The sequence below is a fragment of the Dendropsophus ebraccatus genome, chromosome 7 (genome assembly GCF_027789765.1).
Source record: "Dendropsophus ebraccatus isolate aDenEbr1 chromosome 7, aDenEbr1.pat, whole genome shotgun sequence".
NCBI classification, from domain to species: Eukaryota; Metazoa; Chordata; class Amphibia; order Anura; family Hylidae; genus Dendropsophus; species Dendropsophus ebraccatus.
Window position 1 is genome coordinate 64,710,848 of NC_091460.1, and position 20,774 is coordinate 64,731,621.

The window sequence follows — 20,774 nt, forward strand, 5'->3', positions numbered from 1 at the left end:
CCACAGCTGGAGATGTACAGCCTTACTCCCAGCCTCTACCTTCCCTCTCTCCATATCTCTCCCTAGTATCATAGAGGCAGAGGCATCCACAAGCTGTCACCTTTCCCATGTATGCTTGGAAGGAAACCTGAACTGTGCAGTGAAAGGTGAGGAGGTTACTTTCACTGTTAACCTGCGGCCTCAAAGCTGTCCAGAAAAATACTTCTCTCAGCAGTAAGCTTTGACATGGTGGCTTTTAATTGATTTCTCTTTCTGCAGTCTACAACCTCACTGAACACATTCATGCAAAGGAGGATCTAAAAACTATTATATTGCTTAATTATCTTGTGTACCTGCATATATGCAATGGCTCCCATAAGGCTGCCACCAAGCTTTAAAAGTGACAAATAAAAATCAAAAAACAATTACAGTGGTACCTTGGTTTAAGAGTAACTTGGTATAAGAGCGTTTTGCAAGAAGAGCTCACAGTTTTTCAAAATTGTAACTTGGTTTAAGAGCATTGTTTTGGTGTAAGAGCTCCCTGTGCTGGGTGGGAGAGAGAGTGGGGGAGGGGCATGGTCTGCATAGCGGGGTCTACAGCACTGTACTCTGACCCAAGAAGTCTCCCTCACCTTCCAAATCATAGCAGATCCACTTCAGGCTGGGGCTTGCATCAGGGGACAGGACTGTGGGGATAATCTCTCCATAGCTGTAACCCCTCTCCCCCCAAACAGAGAGTGCTGCTATACTACACTGGGTTCCAAATTATTATGCAAATAATATTTTCTCATATTTTCCAAAATTACCTATATGAATTACAGTCATTGTAATTTTCCAGTCATCAACTATGTGAGTATAATTGAAGGGTTTTTGAACAAATTGCCTAAGATAAAAGTATGTTTAAAAAAACAAAACAAAAAACAACTCAAAATGCATGTTCTATATTATTATGCACAGGAGAGTTTTCAACCTTTTTTTTTTTATTAAGAACAAAAAATGGTCATTTGTGACATTATAAGCATTAGCAGATTATTACATCATAATAATGAAATCAAACAGTTTTCAAGTAAAAAATATATTCTAGGTGATGTTACATTTGCACATAGGATCCCTTCTTGGAAAGGAGCTTCTGAACTCTCTCGTCCATTGAATTTGTCAGTTTTTTTTATTGTTTCTGCTTCAATTGTTTTGCATGAGGACAGAATCCCCTCCCAGAGCTATTGCTTAGATGTGAACTGCTTCCCTCTATCATAGACACTCCTTTTGATGATGCTCCAGAGGTTCTCAATGGGGTTGAGGTCAGGGGAGCATGGGGGCCACACCATAACATTGTGCAGTTGGCCGTTGTTACAGAGGCTTGACCTTTCAAGGCAATGGAGTCCACAACATTTGTCAAGGTGTCGTCATACTTTATCAATGTTAGAACTGATCTTTTAAGTTCTGTATGTCGTGAGTCTTCCATTTATATCCTATAGATGGGATTTTATCAAGATCTGTACCGAGCGCAGACTGTTGTAAAGTAACATTTTTGTGCAAAGTCCTGACTTGCCAGACTTATCTATGGTCTGTGCACTACACACCATTGTCATTATGGAATACCATTGTCATTATGGAATACCACTGCCATGCAGGGGATACTTGGGCTGCAACAATGTTTAGGTCGCTGATATACAGTATATCAAAGTAAGATCAATATGATTGCCAGAACCAAAGTTTTCCTAGCGGAATATAGCAGAGCATCACACTGCCTCCACCAGCTTGCTTTTTTTTTCTTTTTTTTTTTTTTATCTTGGTGCCATCACTTCACCAGGTAAGTGCCACACACTGTGCCAAACTGGATCAGGCTAGCTTCTTCCATTGTTTCATAGTACAGTTTAGATGCCCACACACCTGTTAGTTTCAGCTGTAGAGAGAGGTCAGCACTATGGCTAGTGCACAACCACATATGCAAAATGCTGCAATGCACTGTGTCCTCTGACACCTTACTAGTCTAGCCAGCATTATCTTTTCTTGTAATTCTAAGACTGGACCAGAGATGCCTTTGTTCCCAGCTTTCTGGTCATGAGAATTTACCTCTTGTCAGAGTCCCTCAGGTCCTTAAATTTGCTAATTTTTCTGCTTCCAACACATTCATTTTAACTATTTGTTTGCTGCCTTAGGCCAGGTTCACACTTAGTATGACACCAGGCGTTCTGTGACACGGCCATGTCACAAAACAATTAGCGTCTGTAAAGTTCATCCCAGCTGGTACAGCAGTACTGGCCGGATGAACTTAATTTCCGTTGAATTGGGATGCGGGTGCATTCGGGTGTGCACTCTCCATTGCATGAACTGACAGGGTTCAGTGTCACGGCCGATGTGGCAATTTGCAACAATGGCCATGATTAATAGAAAATATACGTTGTGTGAACATAGCTTTCTACTGTATGTATTGAGATTGTCATGAAATAATCAGATTACTGATCTCAAGAAGACCAGCCAAAGAAAACCCTGTCGGCTGACGGTTAAAATGCTTATTAAAGTGAAATCCTAGGTGCATTGCTCCCTCCGCATGTCTGCAGAGCCACAGTGACCAGTCTCAAGACAAGGGACTATCCATATAAGCCTCCAGGGAAGGACTGGAGCCATCCAGCCAGCTAGGTCCTTCCCTGGAGGCATATCTGGCTGATGGTTACTGTGACTCTGTGGACTCCTGCATAATGAAATAATCAATGTTATACATTATACCTGTCAGTGGTTTTAATGTTATGGATGATCAGTGGAAATAAATACATTGCTTTTATTATCATCCAACAAGACAAAATTCTTATATGGCTATGATATATGTGTGTGTGTGTGTGTATATATATATATATATAGATAGATAGATAGATAGATAGATAGATGGATAGATGCATGTATTATTTATTACATTGCACTGGACATCAGAACTGTCAGGATGACAGGACAGTAACCAGCTCTGCGGAGGAACCATTGGGGACTAATCCTATTATACTGCAGAAGAAGCCAGCACAAAAGCCTCCTGCTGCTGTAGTCCAGGGCGAGCTGAGGAGACTACATTTCCCGTGATGCTCTGCGTGCTCCCTGGGCGCTGATTGGCTGACAGTGCAGCCAGTGAGAGCGGAGAGGAGCAGAGCAGGTGCTGATGGGGAAGCTGAGCTCCACAGTCATGGCTGGCAGCATGAGAGCAGCTCTCCAGCATCTGCTCATCCTCATCCTGTGTCTGCAGATCGGGGGAGGACAAAAGAAGAAGGAGGTAGTGTGTTTACTATGTGTGACTATATATTCATGCTATGTGCTGGGTATGCAGGAGCTGCTGAGACAGAGAGGACAGGTGATTGTAATGCTGCATGGATTACTGACTCTCTGTGGATGAGGCCCTGTTCAGACCTCACACTCTGGACCTCTGATAAATGGAGCTGGCATATGCCACTGCATTGGTATAAAGGGGCTTGTGTCATCCCTATGCCTCCATATAAATAGGAAATATATGCTGTATTATAGGTGTCATGTACTGTAGTCATACTGTGTATATATATATATATATATATATATATATATATATATATATATATATACATGTCTTGTGAATAGGAGCCTTTGGCTATGTTCAGTGTATGTGCTAGGGACTCTCCCAGCACATACTGTATAAGGAACATGTTTACAAAGTTTAGTGTGAGCAGAGCTACAGTACTATCTACAGTATATATAACTACCCAATACATATCCTTCTCAAAAAAGAGGCAAAAAGTTGTATCATTCTGCTGTATTAGTAACCATAGCTAAACCTTTCACAGTATTTTAATGGGAGTCTGCATCCAGAATAAATAGTAGCCCATTCTCAGGGATGTAATAAAGCAGATGAACAGTATACTGTATACCAGGGGTGTCACACTCACATACACAGTTGGGCAACACTGAAAAATGGGACAAAGTTGCCAGCCAACCATGATATTTATTGAAGTGTTCAAAGTGGTGTGTGGCCCTTCCAGTAGTGTCGCAAATAGTAGCCATCCCTTCCATTAGTGCCCCATATAGTAGTCAGCAGTCTCAGTAGTGTCCCATATAGTAGTAAACCCTCCAATAATTCCCCATATAATAGTCAGCAGTCCCAATAGTGCCCCATATAGTAGTCAGCAGTCCCAATAGTGCCCCATATAGTAGTCAGCTTCCAGTAGTGCCCCATATAATAGTCAGCAGTCCCAATAGTGCCCCATATAGTAGTCAGCAGTACCAGTAGTTCCCCATATAGTAGTAAACCCTCCAATAGTGCCCCGATATAGTAGTCAGCAGTCCTAATAGTGCCCCATATAGTAGTAAACACTCCAATAGTGCCCCATATTGTAGTCAGCAGTCCCAATAGTGCCCCATATAGTAGTCAGCAGTCCCAATAGTGCCCCATATAGTAGTCAGCTTCCAGTAGTGCCCCATATAATAGTCAGCAGTCCCAATAGTGCCCCATATAGTAGTCAGCAATACCAGTAGTTCCCCATATAGTAGTAAACCCTCCAATAGTGCCCCGATATAGTAGTCAGCAGTCCTAATAGTGCCCCATATAGTAGTAAACACTCCAATAGTGCCCCATATTGTAGTCAGCAGTCCCAATAGTGCCCCATATAGTAGCAGTCTCAATAGTGTCCCATATAATAGTCAGCAGTCCCAATAGTGCCCCATATAATAGTCAGCAGTCCCAATAGTGCCCCATATAGTAGTCAGCAGTCTCAATAGTGTCCCATATAGTAGTAAACCCTCCATTAGTGCCCCATATAGTAATCAACACTCCCATTAGTGCTCCATATAATAGTAAGCCCTCACAATAGTGTCAGAATAGCATCAGAAGCCTCATCTGTAGGTTCTCATTGTCGCTGCTATGACCCAAAATCATCTTTTCATTCCATATTCTATCTTATCGTATCTTATGTTTTAAAAGGGTTTTCCGGACAGGTATGGGCTGTGGTATTAAAAATAAAGAGATACCGTTGGGGAATGTGCGCACTACGGCATCCTGGGGGATCACCCGCTGTGGATTCTGCAGGTCGCCCCCGCTCGCAGCCGCATGCATATCCGCTTGTGCCATAAACTCCATTCTATGTTCAGGCATATTCTGCCGCCCGCCCCAACAATGACCCTGTTCATTATTGGGGCGGACAGCTTGTTTTCCTCAGTGTGCACATACCCTTACCTGGCCTGATTACGCCTGCGATTTGTGGTCCTTGCAGCAGTCCTTCTCACTGTTTCTGGAGACATGACATGTGGGCAATTACTGTGCTGAGTAGTTCCTGTCTGCACATCACATCATCAGAACCAGTAAGAACAGGGCTGCAGCTGGGGAAATTTGGGGAATGGCAGCAGTGGAGGAGTGAGCCAGGTAAGTATATGTCTTTTTTATTTTTACTGCAGCCCAAGCCACATACTAAAACAACTTTCTCTACCTGGCCAAGACAACTGCTGAGAGCACGGAAAGTCGTTTGTCTCTGTCTCTGTCTCTCTCTCTCTCTCTCTCTCTCTCTCTCTCTCTCTCTCTCTCTATATATATATATATATATATATATATATATATATGCACCCTTGATTCCAAAGCGCTAAACATATGATCAGAGACTGCATGAGGGGCAAAATCAGGAGATCGAGTCAGAGATGTATGGAGGGGATAGGTTGTGGATGGCCTTGTATGTCATAGTTAACAATTTAAACAGATTTTTTGGGGCAATATGTAACCAATGAAGGGATTGGCAGAGAGGGGGGGGGGGGGCAGAAGAGTAGCAAGGAAGAAGTGGGTTTGTCTGGTAGCAGAGGTAAAAATGGATTGGAGGATAGCAAGGGTTATAGATGGAAGGAGAGGAGGAGGTTGCAGTAGTCCACGTAAGAGATGGTGAGGGTATGTACAGTACCAGCAGTTTTGTAGAGTCTGATACGCACTCCATGAGAATTTATGATCTCCTTCAGGCCTAACGTATACTGTATGAGGAGAAGAATGGAAGTCCTCCTATGGAGCTTTCAGGGATGCCAACAATGAGGGGGTGAGGTAAAGAGATGGTGTGTGAGTGGGAGACAATGAATGTGTGATTAGAAAAGTATGATGAGATCCAGGGGAGGGTCAAGCCTGTGGCACTAAGGGATAAAAGAGTTTGTAGGAGGAGTGAATGGGAGACTGAGTCAAAGACAGAGGATAGGGAAAGGAGACCACTTTGGTGAAGGCAGTTTCATTGGAATGGTGGGGATGCAGGCCAGAAGTACATAGGTCAAAGAGTGAGCAAAAACATGTCAAAAAGTGAATTAAATGAAAAGTGTTCAAGGTAGACATGTTGTTTGGGTGGATAAGTGTATTGGTTTGTGTTTATATAAAGAAGGAAAGATGCCAGTGGTTAGTGATAGCATGAAGAGATGAGCCAGTGCAGGGACCTATGCTGAGTAATGGCCCTTTTACACGGAACGATTATTGTTCGAATTTTCACGATAACTATCGCATTTTAGCGATAATCATTCCGTGTAAACATAGCGAACAATCAAACGACGAGCGAGAAATCGTTCATTTTTATCTTTCAACATGTTCTCAAATCGTCGTTGATCGTTCGCAAAAAGTTCGCTGATCGTTTTGTGTGAACATTCTTTCAGCGGTTTCACCAATGTGTGAGACGCAAAATGATTGCATAACGATTTTTCCGTACGATGTATCGTTCCATCTAAACGCTGATTGTTATAAAAAAACATTGTTCATCGTAAATCGTGTGATCGGGCGAATTATCGCTCCGTGTAAAAGTACCATTAGGTTGGGGATAAGGTGGGAGGAAATTAGTGCACAGGTGGTGAGATGCAATGTGAAAAGTAGAGCTCTTCTTTGGTCATGGTGTAGAGATAAATTATTGGGGAATAACACTGAATAGGCATGAAAACCTGTTAAGGAGACTGTATGATTAAACTTTCCCTGAAGTAGTAATTTATGTATGTACTGTAACTGGAAAATGAGAAATAATCTTTTTTCGATTTAAATATCTTATTTATCTTTACTAGAGATGAGCAAATTCACAGCACAAATGAAGTGAATGGTTTAGCTCAGCAATCTGCTTATCAGCCGTCTGCCTTTAAAGTCTATGCCGCTCTGTCTCGTCTCCACCGCAGGTGCCTGGAAAAGCTGTATCCCAGCTACTCCCAGGACTGGATCCAGCTTTTCCAGGTACCCGAGGCAGAGCGGCACAGACTTCAAAAGCTGTCGGCTAAGAAGCAGATTGCCAAGCTAAGCGTTTTGCTTTATTTTTATTGTGAATTCGCCCATCTCTAATCTTTACCTTTGTGCACATATAAACCATTAGTCAGTGAAAGGTAATATTTACTACAGTACATTTACTTTGTATTTATTTACTCATTGTCTTATTGTTTGTATCTAGCTGGCCTCATATTTAACTGTCTGTATCTAATCAGAATGCATGCAGAGTCAACGTATCTATTTGATGTAACATCTCATCCATTTAATTGCACACACCTGGCTCCGTCCTATGTGGTATTGAGAAAATAGGCGCCCATGCCGTCCTGCACTTTATCTCAGCAAGTGGAGACACAGAATCCTATTCTTACAATGTAATTTAAAGCCTCTGCAGTGCTTGTTGAGCACATATTGTATCAGTGTAACAACAATGAATGGTAAGCAATCTCCTGCTTTTTATTAAGAGAGGAAACTTTTTTTAGCCGCAAAATTTATAACAAGCTTACACTTTGTCCACAAAGGCAAATAAAATCATGTGGAAACCAAGACAATTTTTGGTGTTATTTTAAAAAGCCCCACCTCCATCTGGTGTCATTTTAAAAAGGCCCACCTCCATTTATTCAGTGGGAAAAGGGGAACCGTGTAAAAAAGAAGTGATGTCACTTATTTCCACGTGGATAAGATCTGAAGCTCCATGGCACAGACCACGGCTCGGAGAAAGCAGGGAATGTATGCTTCGGCCAGCAGGGGTTAAGGGGGCTGTCACTTACATACTCACAGCAGATCTACAGCAGATTTCCCTGAGAATTTGCAGCATAAAATCTGCTGCGCATCCCTTTTGTGTGAATCTAGCCTTAGGGTGCCTTCACACCTACCGGATCCACAGCGGATCTCACTTCTATAGATTCGAAGCGAGAACCGCTGTGGATCCGGTAGTGAATATGTGCTTTAACTCCCTGCTGTGAATATGTGCTTTAACTCCCTGGTGCCCGTAGCCCCACCGCCGCATCCCCCATCCTCGACGGCGGCACATCCCCCATCCCCGGCCACATCCCCCCCATCAGCCCATCTCCGGCCCGCCGCCGAGAGCATACATTACCTGCTCGACGGTGCGGCTGCAGTGAGGCTCCTGGCTCCGGTCCCGCTCAGCTGATCTGAGCGGGACCGGAGCCGGCAGCCTCACTGCAGCCGCGCCGCCGAGCAGGTACTATATGCTCTTGGCGGCGGGATGCGGGCGGCGGTGGGCTGGGGGTGGGCTGATGGGGGGATGTGGCCGGGATGGGGGGCTGCGACGGCGGGTCTGCGGGCACCAGGGAGTTAAAGCAAATATTCACAGCGGGATGTCAATCCCGCTGCGAATATGTGCTATCATAGGGGTGAATTGATACCGGATCCGCAGCGGTTCTCGGTAGGTGTGAAGGCACCCTTAGGGTACAAACCCACACACCATATACGCAGCAGATACGCAACAAATACGCAGCAGATTTGATGGTTTAGATTTGATGCTGTGTTCAGTTATTTAGATCTAATCTGCTGCGTATTTGTTGCGTATTTGTTGCGTATTTGCTGCGTATCGCAGCAGTAAATACGCTGCTTATACGGTGTGTGGGTTTATACCCTTAGAGAAGATTTGCTTCGTCATCTGTCAGTAATTGCTTACAGGCCACACTGGGCAATAATGCAAAGCTGCAACACTTGGCACTGTATGTAACTGTTGTGTTAAGTCTCTTTTAATTTTTAACGAGTCCCTGGCCGTGATGTATAGAGCTGTAGAACAGCTTTGCATCCAGGCTAGTCAGCTATACATTTTGATCACACTGTGTTCTGCATAATTTTATAAAAATGGTGATCTGCCTCAATGGGGACTAGCTGAGTGGGAAGGGCAATGCATCACAGGAACTAGGAAGCTCTGTTGATTTTTGTGTGTGTGTGTGTGTGTGTGGAGGGGGGGTAATTGAAACACTGGCTGCAGGGCATTATGCAGGTAAGTATAGTTTGATTTTCATTTTTATATCCGCTCACTGTCACTGTGACTATATGTCACTCACTGTAACATTTTTTCCTTAAAGTAGATGATACATTTTCCAAAGACACCTTTTGGCCATTACTAATCCAGTTGTCTATGTATTTCACGTCTGTCATCAGAAACCAAAAGAGCTAATTTACAACATAATGTTAGTTTTCTTTTAAGTTGTCTTATTCATGCTTTGAAGCCAAGTGTAAATATAGTAAAAGGAGAGGAAACAAGTAATGGCATCACTTGCTTCTTCTCTGGACATCGGCTGGCTATCGATATGGTCCATGCACCGTTCTGGAAATAGTCTCTGCTGCTGGAAACATAGAGAGGAGCTGACTTACCTTCTTCTTTAATAGTAAAAGGAGGGGAACTAAATAGGAATTTTTTAATCCACTTATAGTTTTGGCTTCAAATGCTGCATCAAAGTGTTACGTGTAAAAATACTCTTAATAGACTGAACGATGTGAAAGCTCCCATTTAGTTCCTGACTGTTTAGGGTTCCTTGTGCATGTGCAGGTTTTTTGTGCAGTCTTTGAAGCTAAATTAAGGTGTAGATCACGAAGAGAAGAAAAAGTAGAAAGGATGGATATTACTTCTATTTATGAATCCACTTTTGCTTTTAACTTTAGAAGCTGTAAGAAGAAACCTGAACAAAATGTGCATGTGTAGAGGTGGCCTAAAATCTGGGCTGTCTAGCCAGGCTGTTATAGCAATGTTGAAAGATAGCAGAGAAGTAAATGGCAGGCAACACTGTTGCTGAACTCTGCCGCCTACAATTGTTACTGAATTCTGCCACCTACAATTGTTACTGAACTCTGCCACCTACAATTGTTACTGAACTCTGCCACCTACAATTGTTACTGAACTCTGCCACCTACAATTGTTACTGAACTCTGCCACCTACAATTGTTACTGAACTCTGCCACCTACAATTGTTACTGAACTCTGCCACCTACAATTGTTACTGAACTCTGCCACCTACAATTGTTACTGAACTCTGCCACCTACAATTGTTACTCTGACTGTCTATTTCTAAATTATAGCATTCTTCTTTATCAACAACCATAGCTAAACCATTGCTGTTCTGTACTGCTAATTGTGTCCGTTAACCTGTACTTTTTAAATTCTTCCCTGTTTTAGTCATTTAGCAATCAGTGCATAAGTGCTAAAGCTGTGTTCACACATATTTCAGATTCATTGCAGTACTGTTGTGGAACTGCAGTGTTTTCGCTTAAATGAGTCTACCACATTGCTGCTTTGTACCGGCGGTGACGCGGGGATGCTGGTGCCACGGTCCTTTTTTTGAACTGCCTCCTGGTACCGACCACCGGCCGGGATTAAAGCACTGGAGGCGGTCCCACCGCTCCCCAGTGTGATGATCTCCCTTCTGTGACGCGGTTCAATTGATTCTAATGGAGCCGCGTCACATTGGGGAGGGGGTGTCTTTACACTGGGGGCCAGGGGGCCCACCTCCAGTGCTTCATGCCTAGCCAGTGCTTGGTAATGGAACGGGGGGCTTCTAGTATATGTGTAAAGTAAAAGAAAAATGTATTTTTAATAACACAAAATCCCCTCCGCTAATAAAAGTCTGAATCACCCCCCTTTCCCCATTTTATAAATAAAAATAAATAAATAAATAAACAAACATGTTTGCTATCGCCGCGTGCGTAATCGCCCGAACTATTAATTAATCACGTTCCTGATCTCACACGGTAAACGGCGTCAGCGCAAAAAAATCCCAAAGTGCAAAATTGCGCATTTTTGGTCGCATCAAATCCAGAATAATTGTAATAAAAAGCGATCAAAAAGTCGTATATGCGCAATCAAGGTACCGATAGAAAGATCACATCATGGCGCAAAAAATGACACCTCACACAGACCCATAGACCAAAGGATAAAAGCGCTATAAGCCTGGGAATGGAGCGATTTTAAGGAACATATATTTTCTATAAAAGGTTTTAATTTTTTACAAGCCACCAAATCAAATAAAAGTTATACATGTTACATATCGTTGTAATTGTAACAACTTAAGGAACATATATAACAAGTCAGTTTTACCCTAGGGCGAACGGAGTAAAAACAAACCCCCTCAAATAAAAAAAAAAAACATTTTTTTTTTCAATTTCACCACACATATAATTTTTTTCTGGTTTCCCGGCACATTTTGGGCAAAAATTACGTCTGCCATAGCAAAGTACAATTAGTTGCGCAAAAAATAAGGGCTCATTTGGGTCTCTAGGTGGAAAAATGCAGGTGCTATGGCCTTATAGACACGAGGAGGGAAAAACGAAAACGCAAAAATGAAAACTGGCTGTGTCCCCTAAGGGTTAAATTAGCAATAACTTTTTCAAAAGTACTTACTGCATATGGCCAACTTTGTGTTTTTACCCTAAGGCTGTGCTCATATAGGGATGATATACGTTCTGTATGCTCGCTGTATATCACAGACTGAACTCTTTACCTCTTATGGGACATCATAATTTATTAAGATGCAGTGTGCTTCAGAACAGTTAGGGGTCATTTACACATTCCATGCATAGTCAGTATATACGGACGATGTGCTACAGAGTGGAATTTAGAGTTCCCAGTATCATCATTCATTATGATGCCAGGAGTTCCGATATTGTTTAAATCTTTGTGCTACTGTACTAACAATCTTTTTGTGTGTTTTCACCCTTCCATGTATCCTCTTTTACAATTTTCTCCTCTATTCAATAATTATAATTATCAAAACCTAAAAAAGGTTGACACACCCTAAATATATTTTTCCTATGTACATTTGCAGCAAAAATGCAGGGATATTTGATGTCTATTTCCATTCTCTCTTAGCTTCTTCCAGAAGGCCCATATAATGTAATGAAGGATAACCTAATGTAATAGATGAAACTCAAAGAGGAGCTCTTTCATTTTATAGACAAGTGAGGGTCCTTGGGAGCAGACCCTATTACCTTGCACATGGCTCTCTTCATTGTTGTTATAAAAAGAGATGCTGCTCATGTGGATCTCCCATGAATGCTCTTCATGGAAATACCAGTATAAAATAAATACTTTTTTACAATGTTCTTGCTATTTCAAGTTTCATCCTAGATTACTGAGCATCTATGACCTGAGTGAGCTGCAGAGGTCAGGCCCCTGTGGTGTATTTATGTAGCAGCAGCCATGATTGCCTACCCTGACAGCATCATAATGTGGCCTATATGTCTACTATCCGACTAGATGTCTATTAAATAGAAGACAACCTGTCACCTCTGAGTTCAAGAAGTGATAGGGCATTAAAATAGAAGAATATTCCCAATGTCCTTTATTTACCTCTGTCTAATCTGGACATCATTTTACTTATTTTAACAGTGGGCTTTCTAAATGTCTTAAGATTTTAAGTTTGCAGAGGAGATCCATAAAACTTTATTCTGTGTAAGCAATATAAATATCTCTGTACACACTGTGCTTGCATATATGAGGGATAGACCCCCATGTGAGGGGTTAATAAGCGAGTCTCTCATCAGTAAACACACAGAGTAAGCACTAGGCCCTATTACACCAAAAGATGTCTGATAGATTATCTGACGGATTTTTCAGCCAAAGTCAGGAACGGACTATAAACAGAGAACGGGTCGTAAAGATAAGACTGAGATTTCTCCTCTTTTCAAATCCATTCCTGGCTTTGGCTAAAAAAATCTGTAAGATAATCTGTCAGACATCTATTGGTGTAATAGGCCCCTAAGCAGGATATCATGTATTGTTGAATGTGAGCAGCAGCTTGCTCCGCCCCTCATACAGTTGCCGTATACAGAGGGTATGCTGGCGCAGACGCTTTTGAGCTCCCTTGTATCCTATTACCTTACCTCCTTCTCTCCCTTTCAGATCTCGCTGCTATCTGATGTTTTTTTATTAATTTTAATTTTGTGTTTGTTGGAACAGGAGTAGTCTTATACAGCGAGTATATCCCAAACTCTATACTTGAACTGAAAAATGTGGGGGTTGTCTTATACGCCCAGTCGTCTTACACTGGAAAATATAGTATATATGCTACGTATAGGCAGATGTCAGTCAACAGCTGAAGGGCAGAGGGAGTGGTGTGGCATGAAGCCCATTCTCCTGCATATTAGGAGAATGGCTGAACATCATTCTGTTCAGCATTTCTGTCACTAGTTTATGCTTCCCTCATGTAAGGCAGGATAAACGTAGTCACAGATTCCCTCTGCTCAATTCTAAGGCTGGGTTCACACTATGTATATTTCAGTCAGTATTGTGGTCCTCATATTGCAACCAAAACCAGGAGTGGATTAAAAACACAGAAAGGATCTGTTCACACAATGATGAAATTGAGTGGATGGCCGCCATATAACGGTAAATAACTGCTATTATTTCAATATAACAGCCGTTGTTTTAAAATAACAGCAAATATTTACCATTAAATGGCGGCCATCCACTCAATTTCAACATTGTCTGAACAGAGCCTTACTTTACCTGCTCCACGCTGCGGCTGCATCTGAGGATCTTGGTCCCCGTAAGTCCCACTCAGCCAATCAGTGCACGGCCCCACCGTAGTCGCTGATTGGCTGGGCGGGACCTCCAAAAGCCTCAGATCCAGCTGAAGCATGGAGCAGGTAAAGTATGCTCCGGGCAGTGACGGGTTAATGGGTACGGCATTTACATACTCGTAGCGGGAAGACAATCCTGCTGTATGTACTCTCATTGAAAATGACAGGGATCGTATCTGCAGCGGATTTCGCTGTGAACTCGCAAAGTGAAATCTGCTGCGGATACAGTATGTGTGAACCCACCCTTAAAATGTTTTCTTTCAAATCATCTGATGCCAGATTTGTAATTTACTTCTATTAAAAAATCTCAAGTCTTTCTGTACTTATCAGCTGCTGTATGTCATAGACATAGTGATGTAGGACTTATAGCAGCTGATAAGTACTAGAAGACTTCAGATTTTTTTCATAGAGGTAAATTACAAATCTGGCACTTTCTGACTAGTTGATTTGAAAAAAATAAAATTTAAATAGCTGGAGTTGCCCTTTAATAAAACTCAGAAGTGACAGATTCTATTAAAATGCAGTCATGGTGCTTGTACAAACAGTTCTTACATTTTTGCTCAACTAGAGCCATTAATATGGAATAATTGATGGGATTCTTAGTATGAGTCAGGGAATTAATATTTATGTTTAATTAAATGTATTGCTCATCTGCTTAAGTATGCATCATCTATAATATAAGTACATTGCTACCGTGTTAATGGATGGATTTAAATAAATGGATGAATAGATAAATAGGTGGTAAAGATGATAATAATAATAATGATGATTCCTTTATTTTACAAACCGTTGACTGCACTACAACCATTTTACACGTCTTTATTCAAAATGTCCTGTAGATATGAGACCATATGATGAAAATGCTGAATTTGGTCATTCGCATTTTGCATACATTCGCGTCTTTTACCATACATCTTCTCTGAAGTTTTCCGAACAGGGAAAGCTCTCAGACGTCCTTTGTAATACCTTGGTCCAAATCAACTAACACTGTTGCCTGGGGAAATCTCTTCTGTGTGAGAATAGTCAAAGTTATTTACTGTCTTTTAATAGGGTTAGTTGAGATTTCTGTATTTTCTTTCCTGGTGCATGTCACTTCTCTAGTGGAGTAGTACAGATCAAGAAAAAAGCTAACCACTGTTCTGTTGGTCCTGTACCGGCACTTTTTTTTTGTTTTAATTAGGAAAGAGTGAATTTTCAGCACTGGCAAAGTAAAGTGCTTCACTAGGCTCAGCTGGCGGCTTGTCAGGCGGTTGCTTTTGAACACTGCCACTCTGCTCCCGGTGCCTGGAAAAGCTGGATCCAGTCCTGGGAAACTGGGAGAGGTTTCTCTAGGACTGGATCCAGCTTTTCCAGGGACCGGAGCGGCACACAGTTCAAAGGTGGCCGGCTGACAAGCCAACAGCCGAGCCTAGCAAAGTGCTTTGCTTCCTGCCCCTCTATGAGAGCTCCAAAGTATGGGTATAGGCATAGGGGAACTGTGTTGTCTTGAGGGGGGGGGGGGTTAATGTTGTTATGGTTACTTGCTACTTGTCACAGAAAAAAGTTGGAGGAAAACAGTCTTTAGCTCCTTCAAGAGGGTTTACGTTCACTAAAAGTAATAACACTTCTATTTTTTCATATACAAAGTCATTAGTATGAGAAGGTATAGTCTCATAACACCTATCATGTTACCATTTTAATGATGGTATTGCATGGATCAGTTAAAGGACAAGTGCCATGAAAAACTTTTTCCCAGTAATTGAAGCACATTACAAAGTTATATAACTGTGTAATATGCTTCAATCACCTATCTGCCTCCCTTCCCTGTCTTTTCCCCCCTCCACCCCCCACCAGGAAGTGTCCTGACTCACACAGACCTGATTACTGTCGTCACCGTCACCGGGCAGCTCCTTCTTGTGAGGATGAGTCATCAGCAGGAGGGCTGCTCTAGGTCCTGGTACAGCCTGGTACAGCCTCCCCCTCCCCAGTCCAAGTGATGGCTTGCAGTTGTTCAGCCAATGGGAGCTGAGCAAGATAAGTCACCTGACAAGGCAGGGGAGGGGGGAGGGGAGGCTAGTGTAACAGGAGAAGGAGCTGAGAGAAGAGCTTGGTGATGGTGACGACAGTAATTAGGTCTGTGTGAGTTAGGACACTTCCTGGTGCTTGTTGGAGGGAAGGAAAAGACAGGGAAGGGAGGCAGATAGGTGATTGAAGCATATTACACAGTTATATAACTTTGTAATGTGCTTCAATTACTGGGAAAAAGTTTTTCATGGCACTTGTCCTTTAAATCTGTACTCTTCTAGCAGAGTCAGACTCTGTTAGCAAAGTCAGCAAAGCAGACATGGAGCATAAGTAAAGCCCTTTGGCTGCATAAGTAACTTCATAATTACATTACAGGGGTGCCTATGGGACACATGAGAGATGTGGCACCTGCATTTGGACATGTAAATACTGCAATCACTATTAATCGTGGCATTTAACCCAGATGCACATAAGAAAGATGCTGGGCATACCTTCATTTTTTAAATGTTTTGTGTATACAGTATATATAGCTAACTACATAAAGGTTGTATGTAATGTTGCATATAATGCACACTAGTTAGGGGAAAAAGATCAATGCTGTAGCAATATTAGTAGTTGTATTGTTATCCCTATAGCATGCTTCTGTCATTTCTTATAACTGCTTGAATTCCTTGTATACAGTCCACTTGAAACAAGATCCCACATCTTCATATAACATTGTTAGAACCAAGCTATGTGGAAGCACTTTATTCTTCAGCACAGAGCTTATACAGCATACAAAGTGAGAACTTAAATTCCTGATATGTTTAAATGAACCGTCTTATAAATAGACACGCTCTTAAGTGGAAAATACATATTTTGTAATGGATATAATAGAAGTACGCAGTACCATCGGAATTACTGTAGCAAGTAGTGGAACAGCGTACAATGGACCATGGCTCAGGAGGCAATTTGCTCTTTTCCTAAGCAAACCATGTTTCATGGGTGCATTGTTCTTTTGTTTTCTATAAAATGCACTGTGCAATTGATAATAAAGTACAAAAGGCGTTACTGAGCCATATAAATGGTCTACATTAAAGAGGAATGTCATTTAATTATTCAGGTCAGACAACCTTACAGATTTGAAACGGAGGCTTCTTATAGGAACATTTTGTGGAGATACTGTAGGTGTCCAGTTATGAGCTCAAAAAGGAATCAATACCTATAGTTGATGCTTACCTGCTATCTATTTTTCTCAAGACTTCCTGCCTGGCTTTTGTTTATCTGACAATAAGGGCAGAGCAATGATCTGTGACCACAATTCAGCTACAGTGCTTACAGGAAGTCTAAGGGTACTATTACACCAGCTGACTACGGCCCCATCATTTTAGTGGACCTATTAGACGGCCTGATAATCGGGCAGTAAGGGCTGCATGGACATTGTTAGGGTCAGCTGACGGGCCGTACAGACTCAGCAGCTGCCGGGACCGGGAAACTGTGGAGCACAGGAGAAAAGGGCGGGAGCGGAGAGAGATAAGGCGTCAGGTGTTTGGGCAATCGTCAGCCATTAGAGGCACATAACTAATACATGTAGCGATGCGTGGTCGGCGCCCAGCGATTTTGGGTCTAAACCTAAACCAACAATCGGCCGATGATCGTTGTCATCGTCTGATCGCTGTCTCTATTACACGGAGCGATATTCGGCTGAAACGGCCTTATTTGGCTGATTATCACTCCGTGTAATAGAGCCCTAATGTAGTCTGAGACACACCCACCGTCTTATCATTGGTTCAGATGTCTGCTCTCAAATATCTCCTGGAAGCCTTCTCAGATTCGCTGCAGAGTATAAACACACAGGGATGCATATACATGCAGAGCTGATCTGATTTTATATCAGAAAAGGATTAAAAGGCATGGATGTCTTATAAACTTTAGGTAACTGACACAGGTCAGGAGAGTCACTGCAAAGGGTTATTCAGTAGGGTCTGAAATTTTACTAGGATTTTGGGGTTATGGCTCTCCTAACAATCAGTTGTAATCGGTGCTTTAATGAAGCCAGAAGCAGCTGGCTCTATTCCCTGTTTAGCGGTGGCGTTGGTGTACTGCAGTATGAGCATCCAGCAGATCAACTATTGATAGCCGTTTCTTTTGAAAGTATTTTCAGGGCTCCAGACTAAAAAATTTACCTAGGAGCCATTGGCTCCTAACCTGAAAAATTTAGGCGCCAAATAGAATATTTGGTCGCCAACATTTTAAACCATGTAAAATTAATGTTATGTTAAATGGGACTTACTGTGTGCAGAGGCCGCGGCAGCCTCCTCCTCCTTTAGATTCTCTCTTTTCTTAGTTTGAAAATGTTCAACATGGAAACTTGCAACCTGACAACCATATACAGTCTGACAACCATATACAGTCTGACAACCACATACAGTCTGACAACCATATCCAGTCTGACTCAGTACTTCAGCTTCACTTGGCTAGCCTTTTAATGAGGCTTACTCTTCTGAACTTGAACTTAAAGGGAACCTGTTGACCCCCGTGCCAGGGTGACAGGCTCCCAACCCCCCGTTAGAGCCCCCTATACTCACCTCATCGCGCCGGATCCCGCTTCTGAAGATGGTCGGGTCACGGAGATCTCAGCCGCTGCAGCCCGGCGCGCGCTGAGAGATGAGTCCAACGCTCAGAGAATGACAGGAGAGTCCAGCGCTCCGTCATTCTCTATGAGTGTTGGACTCATCTCTCAGTGTGCGCGCCGGGCTGCAGCGGCTGAGATCTCCGTGACCCGACCATCTTCAGAAGCGGGATCCGGCGCGATGAGGTGAGTATAGGGGGTTCTAACGGGGGGTTGGGAGCCTGTCACCCCGTCACCGGGGGTGACAGGTTCCCTTTAAAAGCTTGCAACAGTCTATACATACTGAGCTAGACTTATGACTGCAGCCATAGTGACCCCCCACAAGATGTGTATATAGATAGATATATCTCTCACCTAGTGACTAATGCAAGTGACCCCCTACAATACAGACACCTGAGGGGCCCTGATAATAAGAATTGTGCATATATCTATCTCCCAGTGTCTGCAGCCAGTTTGCCCTACACTTATAGATGGCCCCCTCCCCTTATAGATGACCCCCTCCTCCCCCCCATTATAGATGCCCCCTTCTCCCCCCCATTATAGATGCCCCCTCTCCCCCCCATTATAGATGCCCCCTCTCCCCCCCATTATAGATGCCCCCTCTCCCCCCCCATTATAGATGCCCCCTCTCCCCCCCCATTATAGATGCCCCCTCTTCTCCCCCCCTTATAGATGCCCCCTCTTCTCCCCCCCTTATAGATACCCCCTCCCCTTATAGATAGCCCCCTCTCCCCCCCTTGAACATGGCCCCTCTTCTCCCCCCATTATAGATGCCCCCCCTTCTCTTCCCCCCATTTTAGATGCCCCCCCCTTCTCTTCCCCCATTATAGATGCCCCCCCCCCCTTCCTCCTCTATGCTAAGCAGTATTTAAAAAAAACAAACACACAAACTCACCTGACAACCCGCTCCCCCGGCTGATGCGCGGCTGCCGGCGGTGTCCCGTCCTATCCCCGGCAGCGCGGCGCATCAGTGAGCTCTCTGTACGCCGGGGCTGTGACTTCTGACACAGGAAGCGTCTCTGACGCGCGCTTCCTGTGCCGGAAGTCAGGGCCCCAGGCAGCTCACTGATGCGCCGCGCTGCCGGGGATAGGACGGGACACCCCCGGCAGCTGCGCATCAGCCGGGGACCGGACTTAAAGAGACAGCGCGCCGCCGCCGGGGCCAGTCGCAAATGGCGCCCAGATTAATAAATCTGGGCGCCATTTGCAAAATATTAGTCGCATTGGCGACCATTTTGGTCGCCATCTGGAGCCCTGATTTTCTTTTTCTGGAAAACCTCTTTAAGGCCATGTTCACACGTAAGTTGTGTATTGATCACGGCCGTTGTTGCGATGTGCAACAAAAGCCGTGATTAATACACAAACTATGTGCAGTGCAGTTTGAGGAAATTCCGTCCGGAGTGTATACACATAGCGGCTAGTGATGTCACGATACCAGAATTTTGAGTTCGATACCAATACCAACATTTTGTTTTCAATGCTCAATACCAATTCGATACTTAATAAATTATATTAAAAAAAAAACACAAAAAAACCCTCAATATTAGAAATGCTCTCCTGTCATCTCATCTACTACTCACCTATTCCCTGTGCTGACCAGCTTCATCTTCACCAGAAGTGGTCTGGACTATGATACCTTCTCCTGGCAGTGTAGTCCCGGCCACTTCCAGGGAGCGCGTGTAGCCGGTCATTGCGGGGAGTAGGTGAGTAGTAGATGAGATGACAGGAGAGCACATCATGCTCTCCTGTCATCTCTGCGGCTGGGTGGCAGGGGGGGAATCCGTGCCGGGTCGCGGCACGGATAGTGTGAAAGAGGCCTAACACTTCATCTATCAGGGAGATGATAGGGGCTGTAGTCATGTAACACACACACCAGCTGTCAGGGTGATGATGGGAGCTGTAGTCATGTAACACACCAGTTATCAGGGGGATGATGGGAGCTGTAGTCATGTAACACATACCAGCTATCAGGGGGATGATGGGAGCTGTAGTCATGTAACACACCAGTTATCAGGGGGATGATGGGAGCTGTAGTCATGTAACACATACCAGCTATCAGGGGGGTGATGAGAGCTGTAGTCATGTAACACACCAGTTATCAGGGGGATGATGGGAGCTGTAGTCATGTAACAAACCAGTTATCAGGGGGATGATGGGAGCTGTAGTCATGTTCCACATACCAGCTATCAGGGGGATGATGGGAGCTGTAGTCATGTAACACACCAGTTATCAGGGGGATGATGGGAGCTGTAGCCATTTAAAACACACACACAAGCTATCAGGGGGATGATGGGAGCTGTAGCCATGTAACACACCAGTTATCAGGGGGATGATGGGAGCTGTAGTCATGTAACACACCAGTTATCAGGGGGATGATGGGAGCTGTAGTCATGTAACACCAGTTATCAGGGGGATGATGGG

General features: G+C 43.5%; 1 protein-coding gene across 1 annotated transcript in view; it reads left to right on the forward strand.

The window, feature by feature from the left end:
• The first annotated feature begins 3,129 nt into the window (after positions 1-3,129).
• Positions 3,130-20,774, forward strand: part of TUSC3 (tumor suppressor candidate 3) — a 206,907-nt gene continuing 189,262 nt past the window's right edge. The window contains exon 1 of the mRNA XM_069977660.1: positions 3,130-3,235. Coding sequence (XP_069833761.1) covers positions 3,149-3,235 — 87 coding nt within the window. The 5' untranslated portion in view covers positions 3,130-3,148. The remainder of the gene's footprint in view (positions 3,236-20,774) is intronic.